Here is a 22151-nt window from a genome sequence, read left to right on the forward strand (position 1 = left end):
ATGTTTTATGAGGACAATTTCACTTTATGAGTCTGGGAGAACCACATTTGGACGAACATCTGGCTTGTGTGAAGTCAGCCAGTGCCCTCGTCTTCCCTGCCTTCTTTTTTCTGCTTTCCTGTACTTCCTACGCGCTGTGGCTAAATCACACGGTCTGTGCACGCAGCATTTTGTGTATTGCAGGTTTGTGTCTGTCTCTCACCCACTCACTGAGTCTCCCAAGGAGATTAGATGTACGCACACCTCCAGACTGGGGATCCTTCCAAACTTTCTGAATACTTTTCACCAATCGTTGTTGATTGGCATGCACAATACAGTGATATGATAAATGCAGCTTTTGCCCCCCCTCGGTGAATAATAAAAACCAGTGGAGGCAGCTTTGATGGATGACAAGTCATGATTGTCTCAAGCTTTTGATGGAGAAAGAATAGATATTGTTTCACGCACTTGTTGTCAAAGTGGGTAAAGATGGAGATTAAACAGAGCGTTTGTGAAGGATAGATTATAGAAATTTGGTTCAGGATGAAGATGAAAAGGATGGAGGGTGCAGAGTCTTTTAGCACCATCACAGATGTACAAACTTGGTGAGGTAATGCCTACTTTGCTCTCTTTTTCTTGGCTCCTTTTCTTCTTTACCCACTCCCTATAGCAGCTCTACAATTAAAAAAGCCTTTAACCCACAGCCCCACTGCTTTTATAAAACGTCTTTGTTCTGCTGCCACATCAACAGCAGCAGTGGTGGGTGGAACACATCTTAAATGATTTTTCAAATTAATTATTCCTTCTCCTTGACTTAATCAGCGTGGGAGAATGAAGGTGTTAAGATTTGGCCGACTTGTCTTTTGGTAAAGCATTGTTCAAGTAAAAATAAGCTGAACTGTCTGTGCATCATTTCAGGTCACTCGGCAATGAATACAGACATTAATAAATGTGTAAGAAGAAATTCAGTGAGGTTTTAAAATGTCAAAATGCACAGCATTTATTGCAATATAATCACAAATGTATTTAGCAAAAACACAGTTTTGACAAAAATAAATATTTTAAACCTTTTAAAGGCTTCATACTGTCACAGTAAAGTAAAAACACAACATCCTGAAGTGCCAGTGTTGTCAAAATTAATCATTTTTACAACCCAGACGTCACACAGCTGCTCATACAGCACAAGCTGGAATGTTAATTACACATTACTGAATAGTTGCTACCACATTCAAATAATATTTCACCCTGTTTTGCCCGATGCAGTACAATGTGGTGGTATTACAAAAATCAACTTTCTTACAATGTGACCAAACTGCATAACTCTAATATCACACTTAACCACAGCACGCAATACCAAGGAAATGATGATGTGAAGGTTTCCTCTGTTGTGTTTGGATGCAATCAGAGTGCTCATAGTCTAAAAGGCACTTTAGATTTCAGGCCTCACAGCTACAACATTTCAATTAAACCATCAGTGTGGTGCACTGCTGTGCATACAATATAACTGTATGGTCAAAATCTATTTTATATATATTATCCCTTCAACACAAACACTCCTTAATCCAGCCAGAGAATCATCACTGAGGTCAGAGGTTTGGCTTGAATTTAGAAATTCAGCCATTCAGCTAAGGTGGGATGTTTACATTTAAATTGGTTTTTACCATATGATATACAACTATACTGACTTGAGGTAATGAAAGTACTCCTATGTTTACTCTTGTACGTTACCAATGTAACCAAACTGTAAAACACTGCATCCGAGAATGACAATACTAAAGATTTAGTTGCTTTTTAAGTGAGGGTTCACTTATAGTTTGTGTATCTAATGACACAATAAACAACTTAGTCAATTTTTGCTTTCCATGTTACACAGGCTATTTGAGACACATTTACCAGTATGCTACAAAATTATCGCATTAGAAACTTTGTTTTTGCAGAAAAAGACGACATTACACTTTTAATGAAATACTTAATGCTATTACAAACTACACACACAACCCACAGATGTGGTCAGTCTGTTCTCCTTTGAAGGATATTCTATACATTTCAATGAATTGATTGTACAGAAAATGATTTCCCTTTTTGCCTTATAGGGATAATCCCTACACAAACTATCAAAAATACTTTGAGCCAAACTTTTGCACTGGTTGAGATGTTTTTGAGACGTTTATTTTGAGTTTGGCTGCTGGAAATAGTTGCAAGTGTACCAAATCTCCTGTTGAAAGAAGTCCCCTACAAACTTGCTTTTAACTTCTGTTTAAGGGTCAGCTGCAATAAACTGCAGCAACCAGCTGGTTAAGGACATATGAAGACATTTTATTGTACTTACTTGTATTTTATCTTCAAGATTTATGTCCTCAGTAGGAATGAATGAGCTTGGGGTGGCACAGACAGGCTGGGAAAGTCCAGTTGTTGATTTTGGTCTGTTCATGGGATTTGTTGATAGTAAAAAGAATGTAAAATATTCCCAGCCTCGTCCTTCAATAAATAATTAAATAACAAAACTCCATCTGATGTTAAACCATCACACAGAAGTAATTCTACTATCATACCCCCATTTTCTGAAGTGTTCAGCTGCATCCACACAAAATCAGGTGTTTCAGTGAAAACTGCCCGTCCTGAATGTGGAAAGTGTCCCTGTGGTGAAAAATTCAAGCAAAATCAACTTTTGACTACAGCATATTTTTTGTTCAAACTGATAAACTATATAGACTCTGCATTTGGAGTTTGATGCATTCCGTTTTTACTTACGTTTTACACAGCATCCCAACATTTTTGGAATTGGGGTTATAGTTATACCCTCGAAGAGCAATGTACTGTATTTCCTATGTGACCCATGTTATTGTGAGCCAAGAAGCCCATATTGATGTTTTTATTATAGACAACGACCTCTAGTGGCCATAGTAATTTTGTGGGAAGCAAAACAGGAAGTCGGATAATATGCTATAAAGACTGAGAAAGTCTGTATAGGGTGGGAGAAGGCGCTGGTTAATGGGTCAAACACACTTTAACATGTTTCCCCTGTGAAACCAAAAGCCAACAGATATTCTAAGGGACCTTGTAAATTAATTTCCATATCTAAATATATTCTGTTATATATCACCTATGCAATTATGTACAGAAGTAGTTACTTTATCCGAACCCTGATCTTTTTTCCTAATCTTAACTAGGTAGTGTTGCTGCCTAAACTTAACCGCAAACTTCTGTTAACCTTGTTTAAAACTGCCACTGTGCAACCATTTCACAACATTAGATAGGTCATATGTTGCAAGATGTTGTGCATAAGTTTCCGTAAGATATCTTACACACTGTTCATGAGAGTAAGTTGTTTGGTGTGTATGCAGCCGTTACCTCAAAGTAAGATCTCAAATCCAAGACACCTTTAGCACGGTAAAGTACCCTTATTGTCTCTGAAAGCGACGACCTTCACTGGCTGAGAGGCTTATTGGCGGTTGGTTGGATGTTGTTGGTGGTGTTGGCGTTGTTGTTGATCCTCCCTGCGTTGTTCTCCATCCTGAGGGAGGAGGAGTTGAGTGGACTCCTCTTGAGGACCTTGTTCGCCAGAAGGTTGCAGGTCTTCCTGTACTGGTGGCGCAGCAGCGAGTAGACAAACGGGTCGCTGGCTGCCTTGCTGTAGGCCAGACATTTAGACAGCACGCCCCAGTGAGGGCTTATGGGCCATGGAGAGAAGAGCTCTACCATTCTACCTCAAATAAAGACAAAATAGATAGAAAAAGTCACACAGCATCCATTAGCAGAATGCAATCCAATCTTTAAATCAGTGTAATTGGAGTGGAAGTCATCTAAAGGAAATGAGCCCCCCCCCCCCCCCCCCAGTGCTGTAATATTGTGAAAATGTCATCATTTCACTTCACTGAAATGTCACCACTGTGTTGGGGAATTCAACGGACGGGTGTCAGTTTTACAGCTTCCGGCCTTCTTGCTGGTTAAAATCCTTTAATAAATCCAATGCCTGACACTTCTTTTGTCCCAATAAATCAAATTAAAGACAAAGTGAAAACCAACAGGAGCCTTGTTTTGTCTTTAATCCGTCTTCTTAATTGGCGTGATCTCCTTAAAGTCTAACGAGTCTCACCACCACACAGCTCCTAGTGTGCTTCTTTTCTATTTCCATACCACATCTCTAACAGCTTCTGACAGGTTGCCACCACTAATACTGGGGCTAATACTAATGAGAGCCAGTGATACCATCACTGACTCATTTGCTATCGCCCTCTTTTTCTAACTCTCTCCCTTTCATCTCCCCAGTCGCGGAGGCTCAGTGACAAGGACTAAAAATGTGTGTAGAACCAATAAGCCCTGAGATTATGAAAAGGAGGCAGCTAAAAATGTTTACAATGTTAACAGATAACAAGAGAGTATTAAAAAATAATTATCACCATTAGCATTCAGACAAATATAAGCACATTAGGAGCAACAAGGTAACTGAAATCTGTAATCTGTCAAATATAAAAGTCCTGGGAGAGTTGCTCTACTTATGAAGCTGAACAAGGAAGAAAATCTGATGTCAAGAACATCACAGACAAAATGTGCAGAATTGAACTGTCATTCAATCGCCTTGATGCTGTATATTAAGCATTTTCTTTTTTCTCTCATCTTGTGATTCATATAAGAATAAAACATCCTGCACACTTCAATACTTGCAATAAACTTTTTTATTAAATATGCTTTGGTCCTGTTATTGCAAGTCAAAAGATAGTGTGCAGGAATATTCTCTCTGGACATTTCCTCCTACACACCTGCCTTCAAGAATTGGAAGGTGTGCATTAGATTTCCCAATAAATCTTGTGATTCAAAAGACAGGAAAAATGTTTTGAAGGTACTGAACATGGTGTTAAATCCCTCTCACAAAGAGAGACAAAATGTTTACAATACTTTAAATCCCTGCTCACCTTGTAATGACATAAGGGGTGAAGCACACCACAAAGGTGCCGATGAACGTACTGATCTTCTTGGTGGCCCTCTGCCTCCTCCGCTTCTGCTCATCCAAGCATTTCTGGCGCACACTGCCAAAGCACACAGGCACCATTATCTACCCAGGAGGCATGATCAGAGACATGCAGACATAATGAAGCTGTCCACAGGGAAAACATGTGGGATGGACGGGAAGAAAGCAATGAACTGTGCCCTGTTATCTCTGAGGATTATGTTGGACACATTTCACGCTGTTCAGATATTATTTATGTAAATGGGGAGCAATTTAAAGTTTAATTATTTGACCAAATCAGGATGGATAGAAAATGATAGAATTGCAAAAAAAACCCGAGGATGATGAGGTGATAATATTCACACTGACTGCAGGCAGGCCTGACAGTTTAGTCTTTCTCATGAAGCATGAATATTCATGTCTAAAGGGATGCACCATAAAGATGCGTATATACTAACTTTCATTGTTAATGAGTTTAAAATATTTTTTGGAGTACAGGAAAGGAAATGATCACTGCAACCAACTACTTTCAACAGAGATTAGTTGTACTTATTATTTATTTTTTCCAATTTATCTAACAAACTGTCCAAAATAGGAAAAAAGATATACATTAGATAAAATTTGAAAAATTCTCAATATGGAGCCGGAACAAAATGTTTTTGATCAACATTATATCATCATTAAAATATCAATCATTTGATTCAGTTTCTGTTCATAAACTAATTGATTTTGCATTGTTTGCAAGGCAAATGAGAGAAAATCTACAATATTTCCTGTTGGTAATCTATATGAACACACTCAGTGCTCTTAGTTGGTCATTATTTGTGTCTAAAAAAATACATGTCTAAAACTCCTTTAGAGGATGTTCTGATTTTACCACATGGTCAAAATGCTTCTTCTAAAAGGCAGAAAAGGACACATACATTAAAAAGACAAATGGGTTAGACTTAATGCATCTCTAATGATTGTTACCTGGGGTGAATATCCACGAGCAGCACCAACGTCTGCATAGTGATCACGTCGATGCGTTTACAGTGAAACCTTGCAACTTTCAGCACTTTCAGGTACGTTACACACAACACGATCAGCGTGAGAAGGAATGTGAGGGAATACAGAGCCACGGTGAAAACGATGAACTGCGTCCCGGCTCCTTTCGCCCTGACATTGCAGAGAGTGCACGATGCGTAAAGGTAATGGTAGCCGACCCAGGAGCGGCAGGTGGCCACCGTGGAGAAGCAAAGTGAGTGTATCCACGTGTACGCCAGAGCGATCACTGCATCCCGGTGCCGTATTCTTGAGTGGTAGCTGAGGGGGAACACCACCGCCACCCATCTATCGATGCTGAGAGCTGCCATGGTGAGCATAGAGTTAGTGGTGAGAAAAGTGTCAAGGAAACCCACAATTTGGCAAAAGCCGCTGCCTCCGGGGTGCCCCGTGGTGATGAGCCCGACCAGAGTAAGTGGCATGTTGGACACGCTTAACAACAGGTTGCAAAACGTCAAATTGAGGATAAAAAGCCCGGGTACCTGTTTGCGGATCTCCGGGTTGTACAGAAAGCAGATCAGCACCACCACGTTGGACAGCAGCGACACGATAATAATTCCGAAAACCACAACGGAAGCAACTATGTCCGCTGCGTCCATGGTGCTTCCTCTGAAATATCCGCACTTTTGACGAGTGCATCCACAGTCCTGATGCGAACTGTCATCGTGAGTTGCAGTCACAACACATATGAGTCCAATACACTGTCATGCTTGCCGTCCCCAGGCTCCAAAATGTCTTCAATCCCTCCACTAGCGTCCACGATAAAGTCGCAGAGAATTCATAGAGAGGCAATGCTCACCTGATTATCAAGAGAAAATTTGGAAGTCCGCGTCATGAGAACGGGGTCACAGCAGGAGGCTTTTTTTCCCTCTCGAGAGAGGCACGCTGCAGTAGTTTCAAGCCCCCTTGTTGCCTCTGGTCTCACTGCTCTGGGTTTCCCGGCTGCGCAATTGCGCATTGACACAATGGCAGCTTTGAAAGGGACATGAAAGTACTTTAAGCTTTCTGCCTTCTGTTGCTACTTATATCGTCTTCTCTGCCACAGTCTGAAGCACGTTGGTGAGCCCCCGTTCAAAAATAGCTTTTGGGTGCAAAAAATAGAAGCACGACGCACGATTGCGTGGCTGGTGGTAAGGCTGATGTCACGAGCATCACGTTGAATACAGCAGTTTTTGGTAATGAGGTGATTTGTGCAAATAATACATATTTGGGTCAAGTTCAATATTAAAATCACACAGTGTACTTTGCTACTTTTGAAAAGAAAATTTACAAGTCAGTGTCTGATTAGATTGAACAACCACTATTGTCACTTTATACAATGACATTTTCCAGCAGCAAACACTTACAGTTGAATCCACAGCCCTGAAATAATTGCGACAGAACAGAGAAACCCAGAGCTCATCAATGCAGTGTTAAAAGCTGTATATTGCCATTTAAATGGACGCAGTGCAGCTGGACATCCAATATATTAGTCCACTGGATGTACTCTACAGCAATACTGTGTGTTTGCAGCCTGCAGCCTTGCAAGGGAGGGCATACTTTGGTTTCTGGCCCATGACCTAAAAAACATGCTGATGCTAGTGTGTGTTTATGTGTGATTTGTCAGCAGTATGTGTGCGCCAGTGGAATTGGCCATAATGACCAACTCTGCTGGTCAGTGTGCACAAGGACAAAGGTCAGGAGGAATAGGGGTCATGAGGTCAAAAATAATAAGCGGGGGAAAAGTGTTCACTAAAAGTCCTGTATTAAAAATCCAACATAACATGCAAAACAGTAAGTATTATTATTGTGCAAAACGTGCTGATGTAGAAAAATGGCCCCTGCAAAACAAAGCCTGCTGACAGCTGGTGTAGTTTTAACTTTTAATAAACGACCTTATTATAATTATAAATTAATACATGAGATAAATCACTGTTATTTATCATTACCATACCATTGTGGCTGGATATAATAATGTTTAAATGGTGTTTTAAATGCCCTGGGGGTGTGGAAAACAACAATGCGCATGCCCACAGCCTTGGGCAATGAAAGCGGGTGACACAAATGTTTCACCTGTTGCCCAGGTGAAATGTGTCATTTGCTTGTCGCGGTTTCACCGTGGAAGACGTTGTTTATCTGTTACAGTACACGTTTAAAAATATTCTATTCAAAGTTAAACTTGAAAATAGATTCCCACCAGCCGCGATATATAAAAATCAGGTCTTATGTAGAGTGGCTCATCAGAGCTAACAACTTGTCAGTGGAAATGCTAACAGCGTTATGGGATGTTACCTGCTCAACAACAGACTTCGAGGATGTCAGTCATCTCTCAGAGGATTACCAAGCAGGACAATGCGGTGGAAGTGAGAAAATGCAGCTAACGCCAACCCAAACTGACAACACAAACAAGCAGAGGAGACTGAGGAGAACAGGTATGAGCTCACCTGTATTTAACTGTGCGGAAAAAAACGTAATATGGCGCATAATGGCGTCACATTGTCTTATTTCCTGCTATTGCACATATCCAAATTTCTTGGCCCACTTTTTCACTATTGTATTTTAACATCGAAGATGCATGATTTTTATGAACATCTTCCATATAACATGACCAAGTGACCCACAGTAAAAAATAAAAAATAAAAAATATTTATTAAAAAAAAACAATTAAAATCACGTATAAATATGTGTGTCCTGTGTAGTGATACATTTTGGTATTAAAGTTGAGTCCCTGTGTGACATTAAGATGTACTAAAGGAAACAATTATTTTATATTTTAGTGTATTCAAATCATAATTCTCATCATTCACATCTATTTAATATTAACACATTGATGATCATTATGGCAACATGTTTTGAGTACTTTGACATGTGTTCATATGTCAATGTACTTAGCTATAGTCCACCACTGATAATAAAAAATATCCTATGGCTTTCTGGCTGTGATTCACTGCACACAGTCACCTTGCTGATGGCTAAATAACTGTTCTTAAGAGTGATGCTTCAGGCATACTTTATATCTCTCTGCCTTATAAAGATAACACCATCCCCACTTCTGAATTATTACATGCAAAGCAAGTAGAGCTTCAGTGTTGCTATTCAATTGAATTTGTCCACATCTAGTGTCAGGCAGTTGTATTAATAACTCTGCAGAGTAGTGAAAAAGTACTTTTCCCAATTAAAAAAACAATCAAACCAAAAACATGTCTATGTAAGACAGGATGCTCTATGTGTATTCTCTCTTAGAGAGCTGTGAATAATTTTGAGGGGGCAGGTTTTGTCAGGCATCTACAAACAGCTCAAAAGACATGACAGTTTTGTGAAAGATGTTGCCAAGCATCAAAATAATTTGTCCAAATATTGGGGGTGTAATTATGTAATATACAACCACAAAAAGCAACTTAGTTAGTGCTCTGTTTATCTATCTGTCTAAAGTACTAAAGACATCGCAGCACCTATACACACAGCAAACAGCACTGTTAAAGCAATAGTCACATGTATCTCAGACAATAATTTAGCTGTCTTTGCTATTTTTTCTATAGATGCATAAAGCTAAACAGTTGGGCCAAAACATACAACTGAGGGGTCTAAGCCTCTGTGAGAGCCCTCATAGTGCAGGTAACAGTGCAGAGGATTCATCACCCCTGTGTCTTCAGTGACAATGTGCTTGATGTGTTGAGCACCAACACTCAATATCTGACCCAGTTAGTCTATCACAGTGTTGCACCTGATGGATAGCATAGCAGTTCCTTCTGTCTGTCAGAATACAAGTGATAAACAAGTTGTTTCTGGTTTTAGTTAAACTCAAATTCCTCTTGTTAATTTGAAGCCTAAAACGGGAAAAGCATGTGAATTTCCATGTTTAAAGTTACACAAAAAATCTAAAAAAACTAAATAATGCATTTATCCTGCTATCAAACAAATTGGACACAGCTTTGGATGGAGGGTACTGGGACCCAGGATGCATACTGACAGTTACAAGTTTAGCCAGAAAGTGCATACATTGTCAAACAAGCAGTGGATAGTGTAGGAAGTATATTTTCTGTGACAGTCTAAATCTTGTCACTGCAGTTAACTCCACTGATCTAGTGCTCCGATAGATTAGAACATGATGTCAGAGGAAGGGGGTTGGATGGTAGAAGACGTAAATGATTCGCTGTCATCCTGTCGTCACGGTGATGTGCTGTGGAAGTGGGTGGTTGTATCAAAACAGAATGAGCCTTCTATGAGAAAACTGAGAAATATGACCATGATATTATATTAGTAATAAAACAAGTTTCTACTTTCAACTATTCTCTGAATAGACTAATTTACAACTGTCACACAGCACCATACATTTTAGCTCTTTAAAAAATTCAATTAACATGCTCAATGAGACCCCCCCAGTAAGGATGAAATTTAAAATTACTCATTTGCAAAAAAAAAAAAGGAAAAAAAAAAAAGATTTGCCTCAGATTAGTTCCAGGAGCAAAATCACGGATGTGATCTACAGTTTTTAATTGAAAAAGATTTCTCCCCTGTCTGGCTACAAGGATAAGAGAAACCAGTCTATTTGTTATAATAGTAGTCACACGTGCCCCTGTCTAGCCATCCTTTAAATTATCAGTAATGACAAATTGCCAATAATGGCTGCACAGATTTTCTAATTAATTCCGCAGAGAGAGAGAGGGAGGCTTTTTACTTCAGCCGTTTCCTCATAGTGAAGGAACAGACGGTGGAACTACATTGGATTTCTTTTTTAATACAGAATCAAGTCTCTGCAGTGCTCCACTAAATAAGATAAAGTTCTGATTCATTTGCCGTCAGACTTTGAGTTAATGAGGTGAAAGGTTGCAGCTATACAAAGCCACCCTGCAAAAAGTTTCTGCAGACACCTGTACATTTTTTCTGTCACATTTACAACAAATGTTTTTTTACCATTGTAAAATATATATTCTGATAGCTTTCCTGTTTTATACTGTTTGGTGGACTATTTTTCCCGATAAAAATATATAACTTGAGAAAGTTTCAGGGCTCACACATGTCCTGGAAACCCTTAACATTTAGAGAGGTCTCCAGTCATGGAAACACCTGGAAATTAATTAAAATGACCAGATATTGTGTACAGTTTAATTGTATTTTAGCCTTACACTTACCTACATAGGTGCATATTTTGTTTGAAACTGGACTGTTGGTAGGATTAGCTTTGGGGTATAACACGAATGGAGAAATGATCCCTCTTCATTTCAGCTCCCATGTCAGTCAATTTCACACTTATTTAACTAACCAGACATGTAGTGGAATGGACTTACAGCTATCTCAAAAGTATTTTTTCTCATGAGCAGAATTCTCAGTAGCCCGGTGGACAGTAGCTAGATAGCTAGCTGACTAATGTTATTCTTCCAGGTTTTCATTTGGTTTCGTTGGGACAAAATACTGAAATTGGGTTAATAGGTCTACTATGTGACTATGTGACTGCCTGACACTAAGGCAGTGGAGGGGGGAAATAGTGGCAGCCAGCATCGTCAACATAAGTAGCAAATGTTAATACTCAAGCATTTAAATGAAATTGGAAACTGGAGTTTTGCTAATGTTTGGGTTGTAACCCCATATCTTTTTTACTTTAAATTACTTTAAGGACATTTTCTAATGTCAGTTCGCTGGCATCACAATTATGAGTTCAGACGTCTCAACTGCTCCTAGAGCTGTCAGAGACACAATCGAGTGTGCATGATGTGATAAGATTGTTGCCTTGAGACACTTTCTAACCAACTGAAAGACGATTGAATATTATGATGATTTAATATTACAATCCTTTTTTTCCAATATATTGCTATGTTCTTTCCTTAAAGACTGGACTCAGGTGTAACTTGGGTAAATGTAGGTGTGTCTGTCACCTGTAATGAACCTGACACTTCTTCATGAACCGTGCACTGCACTGTAGATAGACAGATGATAATAAGGTGTCTCTTATCTAATTAGATTAAAAACTATTGGGGCATTTTTGCTTAATGATGCCAAATAATCCTGCCTCCCTCAGCTTTGATTTTAAAAAACATTTTCTTGCAAGAGAGCATGCTCCTGGACCCCTATAGAGGGGGAAATGTCCTGAAGGCTATATTTTCATATTGCAGGGGGAAAATGACCTGTGAAACATATGATATTGAAATAGGAAATTGCACTGTATTTTTCCCTATTGTGTGCAGCTCTAGTTTACTTGCACAGTTGCTGGTTTATCGACCACAGTTTTTCGATAAGTTGCAACCATACATATTGGCATTGAAACAAAGCTCACGGTTATTTAGAATATCAATGTGCCTTTAGGTCTGGTTATTGAAGTTAGTTATGATTTTAACTCCAATTTGACCATGACAGCTGACTTCAAAGTCGTACAGTTTGTATCTTTATCTGCATTTTTCTCCCTCTGACTGTATCACTCGTCCACACCTGTAAAACACGCTGACTGTGTAGCCTCTCGTTAGATGCAGAACCACTTTCATCTTGAATTTACTGTAGCTCTAAAGGCGGTGGTTTTTCCCGTTGGCTGAACCTCAAATGGCTGGTTGTATCTTGGCTGTACATAAATTCTCGCAGCCATTCCAGGCGCAGTTAATCACGCTCGCCCATCTGCTTTGATGTCCTTTCTCTGGTAATGAGTGTGACATCGCTGTACACAAGCATGACAGCAAGCAGCTCCTAGTAGTTTTTTTTCTTTTTTAAACGAAGCGGGGAATCTTAATGAGAGATTATGATGGTACATGTCAGGACCTTCACACTGTGATTAGATAAATGTGTGCATTTGTGATGTATGTTCCTGAAGCTGAGACATTTTATTCCATTATTATGGGACTGCTTTAAATCTGTTTGTGTCTCTAAACTGCAATTCTGGGAATTAGTTTCTACAAAGACAGAAATCTTAAACCTGTCTTTCATAGCAGATATATCAGTCAGCTGTTAATTAAAAAAAGAGAACAAGTTAGTCCATTAAACATCATAATAAGCATGTTAAAGGCTATAGTATACATACAGTATGTGATGCAGCAGTTCCAGCAATAGATGACTTGTGCCCGTGGCTGCATAAACACACGCCTGGCTGCAGCCCCAACTGGCTCATGCACAATTTCAGAGGCTGTCTTCTCGTATTATTCTTTGTTTGTTTAGTGCTTGGACAGCCGTCTCACTTTTGTGGAACAAGCTTCACATCCACATCCACAGCCAAGCTGTTTGTCCATGTCATGATTCATGCTTTCATACGTTGAACTGGTGACTCAGAGGAGCAACGGCACAATCAAGAGCATGCAAATATGTTTGTGCATATTAATCTCTGGAGGGGATGTTTTGTTGTAAACACAGTGCGGAAATACAGTTTATCTGACTAAGTACTTCTAAAAATAAATCAAGGGCTCCACTATGATGCCCTTTTTATAGCCTTTACATAATTATATTATACTGCTACTCATAGTTGCTACTCTAAAGAAAAAAGACACAATGCCTAATTAAATAGTTCTGGAAAATATTCTTATGTTAACTGTTTCCGAACCTAATCTTTTCTGTCGTCTGTGTTCCTCCGCTGTTATAATGTTAGTGTACCATCGTTCATTTAGCAATTATTACATAAAATAAAACACCTCTGAAGTGCAGGACTGAAAGGCTTCTGAGGCTCAAATTAATATAACAACCTCTCCATCCCTGGCTGAGCTGGCTGCCCTCCCGACAGGAGGTGAGATCTCTGATTACAAGGTGTCATTTAGTTAATGTGCTCCACTCACTTCAGGTTATCAGAAAATCACAGGGCTATTAAATGACTTGTAGCAGTTACCTGTCGAGTTCTTTTTCATTAGTTCACTTTTTCTAATCTCAGCTATGAGACAAAAAGTCTTGTGAGAGGCAAATGTTTTGTGTTACAGCACAATTTTGGCTTAGTTCTGCAATTGTTGACAAAGAATTGTTTACACTCTCCAATTGTGGATGTGGAATGAAAGTTTCAGGTGTTCACAGCACTAGTAGTAAAGGGTTTAAAGAGTTTTTTTTGTTTTTTTTAAGTAGGGTCGTATGACTTATCCATAGTCAGAAGCCATTTTCATTCTAAATTTCTGTAAAAGTCCTGTCACAAGCACTGCCATAATTTCATACTAATTCTGCATCAATATTGGCGTATACATTCACATTGCAATCCAGCATCACAAAACGAAGTGGGAGGAGACAGTAATGCCATGTTAGCGGCGGTATATGTACAATAAACTACAGCAGCGGCAAGTGTATTCAAAACAGTGATGGCGGAAGAACTGCCCGTCTTGCTGTTTCCCGCTGTAAAGATTCTACATACTCAAGCAAAGTTGTTCTCCATTTTGCTGAACATGATTCGAATCCTCCCATTAATGTCAGGGGGATGAGGTATGGGACACACACAGATGCAGACTTGGGGTATCTTAAAGTTGTCCCAGAGAGATAACCATAAAAATCACATGCAATTGGATGGGAAAGGGGGAAATATCTAAATGAGACAAAATTAAAAGGAATAACAAGCTCCTTTAAATAAAAAGGCTTAGATCAGGAGAAGGAGAAACAAAACCACCGCTGTTGAGCAGTTGACTTAAGAAGTGAACTCAGGAGGCATAAAATAGCACTTATAAACAAAAACACAAAAATGGCTGTCAAAGAAGCCTTTAAATAACACAAAGAGATTGGTTTGACAACTACCCTGGATAAAGAACCAGCACACTGGAAGACACAAAATAATCTCTAAATGCATCAATGGGGAAGAGGTGATGCTCTCACTGCCTCTGAAGGTGAGATAATGTGTCAGCACAGAGCACTGGAACCCAACTACATGTATAGGCCTCACACACCTGGGCCAAATCAGGGGCGATCAGTGACACACACACCTGACACTGCAGATCACACTGAGTGAATGAGTGGCAAGTGTGAGTATCCTCACAGTTACGCCTCTGGGACATTCAGATTGAAGGTGAAACATCCCAGAGGCATAAATATTGAGGCTTGAAACGGCAGTCTGAGGGGGGCTACTGTATTACCTACAGTAGAGAAGGAGGACGAGTACTGACATAGAAACTAAGCAATATACTGATGTGGACGGGGGGCAGCAGCAAAGCGTAATTTAACTACCTAAAAAAGGCCAAACAAAAAAAAAGGGTTGGTTTAAGTGTATGCTATATTATAATATTTTCACCACTTTACCTTGCTGTCACACAGGCTTTTCAAAGAGAGAACCAAAAGCTATTATTTATTCTCTCTTCAAAGCCACCAGACTCCATTTACAAAAACAATGATTTTACCTTGTCGATCACAGAAGTTGGTCGTCTATTGATGTTTTGAAAAGGTTTGTGTTATTGTGTGACCTAGATGTTAGTTCTGATTCACCAAAATCACACAATACAATTTTTTTTATTATAAAAACAATTGATCAAGACTCTTCTGTGTGGAGTTTACATGTTCTCCCCGTGTCAGCACGGGGTCTCACTGGGTACTCCGGCTTCCTCCCACAGTCCAAAAACATGCACTTAGGTTTAATTGGTGACTTTAAATTGCCCGTAGGTGTGAATGAGAGTGTGATTGTCTGTCTCTATATGTCTGCCCTGTGATAGTCTGGCGACCTGTCCAGGGTGTACCCCGCCTCTCGCCCAATGTCAGCTGGGATCAGCTCCAGCCCCCGCGACCCGAGTGCGGATAAGCGGTTAACGATAATGAATGAATGAAAAAAAAGAAGTACACTAGCAACTTCTATTGTTCTACAAGGTCAAATTTCTGATTCTGCCAAACATGTCTGATGGCTTTGACGACAGCATTAATGGATATAACAGCTTCAGTTCTCGTTAGAAAGGGTTAAAGCAGTTAAAATTGTCTAAATATAACATATACAGTATACTTACCTGATGTTGACATTACAGCAGTGCATCACTGGGGGCGCGCCGACCTTCATCTACTGTCGGTAATATACTGACTATGGATAAATACCTCATGCAACCCCTCTTCAAAAAAATCCACACTGTCCCTTTAAGTGGTGAAAGAGGGGTAATTTTTCCAGAAACCTAGTGCAGCATCATTCAGAGAGGTACAGCTGGTATTTTGACAGAAAGAAAACATGTCAAAAGGAATGAAAATGTAAAACCTTGATAATGATTCAGTCCAGGCTGATGCTCAGGCTCAGAAGGTCAGTCAGTGTGCCATAACTCATAACTTGAGTGCAGTTGTGGGACCCATCTTAGTTGAATAAATGTAAAAATCAATGTGGAGAGCAACAAAATTCACTAAATTACTTTTCACAGATCTAATGATGGTAATTGGTCACCAGTGTTGTCTTTAAGCTTTTTGAATGTTGTTTATCATCTGCTTCAGCTTTTCCCAATTTTTACACAGATCTTATGGCCAAAATAAAAGTCCAAAATTAAGATTTTTTATTTGAAAAATGTAACATTTTCTTGCGGGAGGACCCCCAAATCCCAACCAACCCAACCAAATATATGCATCTAACTCCTTGATAACCTTCTGGAAAACACTGTAAGAGACATTAAGGAATCATGAGATTTAATATGATTAAATGGCTGAATTTAACTGGTTCCTTGACTCCTCTTGCCTCATTGAAAAGGTCTGTGTAAGGCCTCGGCATGATGTGTGGAGAAGTTACTGCGCCACTTTGTGGGGAATGATTAAAGCTAGCTTAGTCTACTCGCTGTGATAAAAGGACACTGTTGTCATACAGTCGTGGCACTGATCATCACACCCACACTGTCTGGGGTGTGGGTGGATAGATGTGCTGATCTCTCTGTCCCCTGCTCCTCCTTGACAGTCGGGACTGCTGCTGCTATAAACCATTACGCTCACATGCAGCTGTTTGAGCACACGCCGATGGCCAGGGAAAACAGCTTTAAATGATTTTGACATCTTTCATAAAAATGTTTAAGTAACATTTTTACAGAGTTCCTGATAGCTGATATAGACATAATCCATTTATATGATTTGAATATTAGAAATGTACTGTAACAAATGCACTTGTCGTGTCTTGTTGACCTTGTATAGCTCAAGACTTTTGATACAGTGCTGCCCTCTAGTGGACCGAAAATGATATGAAACAGAAAAACGGATTGCTTTGAAATGGTAATTGTATGACTTAATATATTATTACAAATAAAGTATTAAAACATTATTTAATTCTCAGATTAAGTGAGTGGGTAAATATTTTATTTACTCACTTACTAAAAATTATTTATTATAGTCGCACTTGATTTTTCCACATGTGATCATTTACAACCAGGATTCCCAAAAAGTTTGTAAGGGGTCTAAAACAGAAATATGTGATAATTTGCTTATCCTTTTTGACATATGTTGAAAACTGTACAAAGACAATATATTTATTGTTCTAGCAAAAACACATATTTTGTAAATATGATGCATTTTCGTTTTTTGTGTTGTTTTTTTTAAATGTTTTTTAAAAAAAGTTTTTATCCCAGATGTAGATGTAGATCTATGTCTCACTCACAGACTATAAATCATTCTCATGCAATTATTTATTCTAACAAAAAAAAGTTTTACTTTTTACACAGCATCCCAACTTTTTTGCAATTCGTGTTGTAGATATTTGTCTCACTGCTCGTCCACCCGAGAGCCTAACTACATGGCTTTTAACATTTTGTTGCTTTGTTCGGACAGAAATTAACTGGGATTCCTACAAATTCCAGTGCATATCATCACTTAAAACATGAAATTAGGATAAAAATGGAAAACATATATGCATCATCAAAATAAGGATGACTTAATGGGCATGATTCCACTAAGAGGATGGTACATTCAGCATGGCAGCAGGATAGTAAAAAAAGGTGCTATAGTAAAGAAGAAAAAGAAAAGAAAACAATGATTTAACAGAAAGGGTATGCAGTTTTGTTTCGTTATTTTTATCAATAATAAAAGTAACAACTATATGAGCACATTTCTTATTGGTTATCATTTGGCTAGACTCAAAGATTACCCTAGTAAATCCTGAAAATTTAAAATAAAGAGTGAGATTTCGAGTTGACAGAGACAGGAAATGACAGGGGGAATGTATTTGCTGGAGCACCTCTGGTCCTCTTGGTGGTCGTGTCCTATTTTGACCAGAGGAGGGCGCTCTCTGCTCTCTGAACTCTGCCAGCTGAACCTGGTGGAGGTGAGCTGATACTTCTCTGTGCTGTCTGAGCTGTCAGCACTCATTAGTGCTGTCTCATTAAAGTGATGTCAGTGGCACTCCATTAGCAGTGAGATGAACAGCTGCCCTGCCTCGGGGCCAAGTCAACCACTGAACTTTGTTGGTCAGGGAGGTCTGCAGGTTAACCGGCTATAAGCAGGAACAGAGAACTAACTCTTTGTTTTGTTTTCCCAAATCGTCAACAGAACTGTTCAATAAGAACACTTCAGCCGCAGTTCACATTTCTGTTATTTCTGCTTTGTAGATTGGATATAATTGATAAAACATAAGTGTAAGTTACATAAAATATATCAGGTGTTAATAGCAAAATACAAATACCATCAATGACAACACACAAACAAACAGTCAAATGGACAAATGAAGCAAAGACTCGAGTTATAATTTTTGTCATATCTTACAGGTATTTTATTCTACCATGTACATTTTTCATGAATTTGTCAATAAATTTGATCCTAACAACTTCATTGTTTTGCTTTCTGTTCCTGTTTTAATTTGTGGTTTTTAAGATAGTAATGTATTGAGGTCTTGGGGTTCCCTGTCAAATGCACAGAATTCTGCCTATGCAGTTTTAACAGACAAAATACAAAGGGATGGATAAAATGCAGTGGGTTTTAATTGTGGATATTGAAGTTACAGTTACCTGTCTCTGCCATGTGGGGGCACCAGTGTGTGAAGTTGCTTCATCTGGCTTTGAAATCTAGGACATAAGTGTAACTAAAACTGTAATGTAAAATGGTTCTAAAAAGAGTCTTGATTTGCTACTAGCTCCTGATTTCACAAGTTAAAAGCCTGGTAATATATGTGCTTTTAACAAACCCCTCTCGAATGACACAGGAAGCAATTGTTGAAACGTCTCAAACACTGAAGGCCAACCACACTTTAACTAATTTACCATCATCCCTTTTCTCTCCCTCAGCTCCTTGTGACCCAACACATGCTACACCTCAGACAGCCACTCAGCTAGACCAGGATCTGAATGGTATTTGGGGTCAAAACCACGATATCCCCCATTTGCCTCCCTCCATTAAAGGCCTATTTAGCGTACCGCCGATGGCAGTAAAGAGATAGCCGGGCTTTTATACCTTCTGACTGGATATATTAGCAGGTAATGTCCTTAAAGAGGATTAGCGGATGGAGAGAGAGGAAAGGAGAAAGAGAAGGAGAGTGGCTGAAAGCGCCGTAGGGATGGCATGGCAGTAAATAGGGAGGTGATAGCAGGAAAGACAGGAGAGCTTATGCTGCCTCTGGCTGCAGTTGGGGATTAGCAGCTATTGTGGATTCTCTGGTATCCTGAAGCATGTTGAGTCCGAGCGGTCTGTTTGCATACATGGAAATATATGTTTAAAAGTAAACCTACGTATAAACAACAATGGAGCTGTTTGTCTCATGATATTGTCCTCTCTTTTAAGCACACACAATTAGGTAAATCAGCTGTCGAGGACAATAAGTGCGTAATGACACCGCTCTTCTCATGGTAAACTTTTCCTTCTGATGTCATGTCAGTCAGTCAGTCAAGAATGTGCTGCGGGTCGAGGTCAAGAGTTTTAACAAACCAAACAAATCATTTTGTTTACTGTGTTCGGCATTTAACCAGCTTTCTAGTTAATTCTTAAACAAGCATTGCAGCATTTAAGGTTGCCTTGAAGGAAGTAAATGCATGTGTGCATAGGTATAAAGATATTATGAAGTAAGAGTCACATGGTTACTCAACTCCTTGGGCCTATGTAGTATAAACATATATTTTCCTGGTGTCTGAGTGGTGGACTTTTTCAAGAGTGTTAACCACTACATCACAATTTATTGTCAGGATTATCATAGTTAGAATAATTGTGTCAAGATATTATCCCTATGATGATCAAAATGGCACTAAAACATACTGACATAACGACATAACGACATTCAGAACATTAATATAGCAGCAAACAGCTATTTGCTATGTAAAGATATAGTCGTGGTACGGCGTCCTGACCAGAATAAAAGGTCATGCTCCCTATGTGTGTGTTAATCTGAGTTTCTCTGGTCTTTTGTTGGTTGTGGTGGCCGGTCCGCTGAGTTGCGTAGGGCTACCCAGTGCGTTAAGAAATTATGCTGGTTGTGACAAATTGGAATTAAGAAAGAAAGCTGTGTGAAGGCAATCCTAGCTCACACAACGAACAACAGATATGTTCTAAATGTTCTTTACAGCAACTTTAAAAAACAATTATTTAGAGTGAATGGTGGTCACAGAGATAGGAGTTCAAATTGCACCGTCCGGGTCCTGTCAGCCTGCAGGTTGTGCAGGTGGGCATCTCTTCTCCTGTTCTTTAGTTAGGAACTCCCAGTATTTCCACATATCCAATTTAGCTGTTTTTTTGTGGGGGATAGAACTGGCAAGCCTTCAGCCATGGTGACAGGTGTAGGATTTTGGAATGAGTGGAAATATGCAGGCTCCCCTTGTGGTAGTTCAAAATAAATCAGGCAATCAATGTATTTCTAAGTTTGCGAGCTAGACATCTGTTTGAAATCACACATGTAAGGATATTCACGATTATCCCTCTATGGAAAATCCACCACGATCAACCTACTGCAAGAGTTGTTGTTTTTTCATGCAATTCAAGATAGTGTCATACATTGTCCCATCCCTAGTTGCAGCATAAAGCATGATGTAGCCTTTTAGATAAGAGGTGGAAAGGAAAGATGTGGAAGTGTAGCATATTTATTTGTCATAACTATAATCTGTCTCTCATTGAGAATTTCTAAAATGTATATTTGCAGTATTGTCCATTATTGACAGTCTTGTCTGTCAAGGAGTTTGACCATTCCCGAATTATAATGCATATAAACACAGTTGTGAGTTCAAGCGATATTTTTGGTTCCTTCTTAAGACCTTTCAGGTGACAAACACTTTTGAATGAGCTTCTCAGTCTAATCTGCTCCTCCACCCGTCTAACTGCCACAGGACTAATGCCCTAGACCCGAGGCCTTGGCTCGGCCCGGCTAAGCTGTTGTGGGGGGATTTGATCATGCATAGATGACATTGAGTTAGAATGGTTCACTGCAGATTCTGCTTTAGCCACAGTCTGCTGGAAAGGAGTCAAGTGGAGGGCAAGCACCTGGGCTAGCTGACCTTTACCTGCCGAGAGGAAAGAGAGAGGGATCAGGAGGGGAGGCTGCAGAAATCCACTTTTTTATCAGGAGTCGGTTTCAGAATTTCAGGGATGAGTAAGTAAAGCATGTAGCATTGCATGAAATCCTGTCATCAAAACCGGAATGGTATCATCCCTAATCACTCTCCGTCCATTTCCTTATCTACTTAAATGTCTCTCTGTGTGTCACACATTAATACTTCCTCATGCTCGCTCAAGTTTCCAAATCTTGAAAAAGTGTGAGACTGTACTCTCTCCAGGGGAGGCATTTGCTAAATCTTGTCCGTGCCAAGACATCCCTGTGACCATCTCTGCTCTCAGCAGCAGCAGCGATGATATGAAAGGAGCCTTGTGTGCTGCTTCACGCTCCATGGCCAATTGACTTCTCTTCCCATTAATCAAATGCACTGTTTACCTAATCTTTCATAGCATTTTAAAACCAAGAGGATTATCCTAGTATTTCTGACGGTGTTTCTTTACCTCAGGTACAGGTGGCCCGATAACCCCCCTCCCCCCTTGCTCCTGCTCTCTCTTCTCCATCCTTTCCTCTCTTCCGTCTTTTCCCTGTTATCACTTTCTTTTTCCTATATTCACTTTCTCAACTTTTCCAAGGATTACTTTCTGCATTATCTAAATGCTTAAAAGTGCAACCTCTCCATCTTACCAATGGGCGATTCTACCCCCGCTCTGGATAAATAAAGTATTATTGTCCGATTAAAGCAGATTAAGCAGATGGAAAGGGGGTCAATCTGAAATTGGGTTTAATTCTGCACTTATCTGAATTCTTGACTGCTTCCATAGTGTACACTTTTGTGTCTTTGAGCAGGAAGCTGGTGTGGGTTAGAGGGGCTACATTTCGGAGAGTGTATCTCACTGTAGAGCTAAAAGAGGAAATTGTGAA

The 22151-nt window shown here is 39.5% G+C and overlaps 1 protein-coding gene and 1 long non-coding RNA gene across 2 annotated transcripts in view; one reads left to right on the top strand and one right to left on the bottom strand.

Moving 5' to 3' along the window:
• Window positions 1–953: 953 nt before the first annotated feature.
• On the bottom strand, window positions 954–7393 carry LOC131993163 (G-protein coupled receptor 26-like). Its single transcript, XM_059358934.1, has 3 exons — window positions 5900–7393; window positions 4893–5006; window positions 954–3682 (listed from the first exon to the last, which is right to left on the bottom strand). The coding sequence occupies exons 1-3, from the start codon at window positions 6568–6570 to the stop codon at window positions 3406–3408; spliced, it is 1062 nt and encodes a 353-aa protein (XP_059214917.1). The 5' UTR covers window positions 6571–7393; the 3' UTR covers window positions 954–3405.
• Window positions 7394–8028: 635 nt separating this feature from the next.
• Window positions 8029–22151, top strand: part of LOC131993166 (uncharacterized) — a 99789-nt gene continuing 85666 nt past the window's right edge. Inside the window, exon 1 of the long non-coding RNA XR_009396285.1 lies at window positions 8029–8382. This is a non-coding gene — a long non-coding RNA (uncharacterized LOC131993166). The remainder of the gene's footprint in view (window positions 8383–22151) is intronic.

This window comes from Centropristis striata, chromosome 20 (assembly GCF_030273125.1).
Source record: "Centropristis striata isolate RG_2023a ecotype Rhode Island chromosome 20, C.striata_1.0, whole genome shotgun sequence".
In the NCBI taxonomy this organism is placed as follows: domain Eukaryota; kingdom Metazoa; phylum Chordata; class Actinopteri; order Perciformes; family Serranidae; genus Centropristis; species Centropristis striata.

Excerpts from the sequence above, each read along its gene's own strand:
- LOC131993163 (XM_059358934.1), bottom strand. The coding sequence starts at position 6,570 with ATGGACGCAGCGGACATAGTTGCTTCCGTTGTGGTTTTCGGAATTATT. Across the intron at positions 5,007-5,899 it reads CTCGTGGATATTCACCCCAG|TGTGCGCCAGAAATGCTTGG; the intron begins GTAACAATCATT and ends GTGCTTTGGCAG. Across the intron at positions 3,683-4,892 it reads ACCCCTTATGTCATTACAAG|AATGGTAGAGCTCTTCTCTC; the intron begins GTGAGCAGGGAT and ends TATTTGAGGTAG.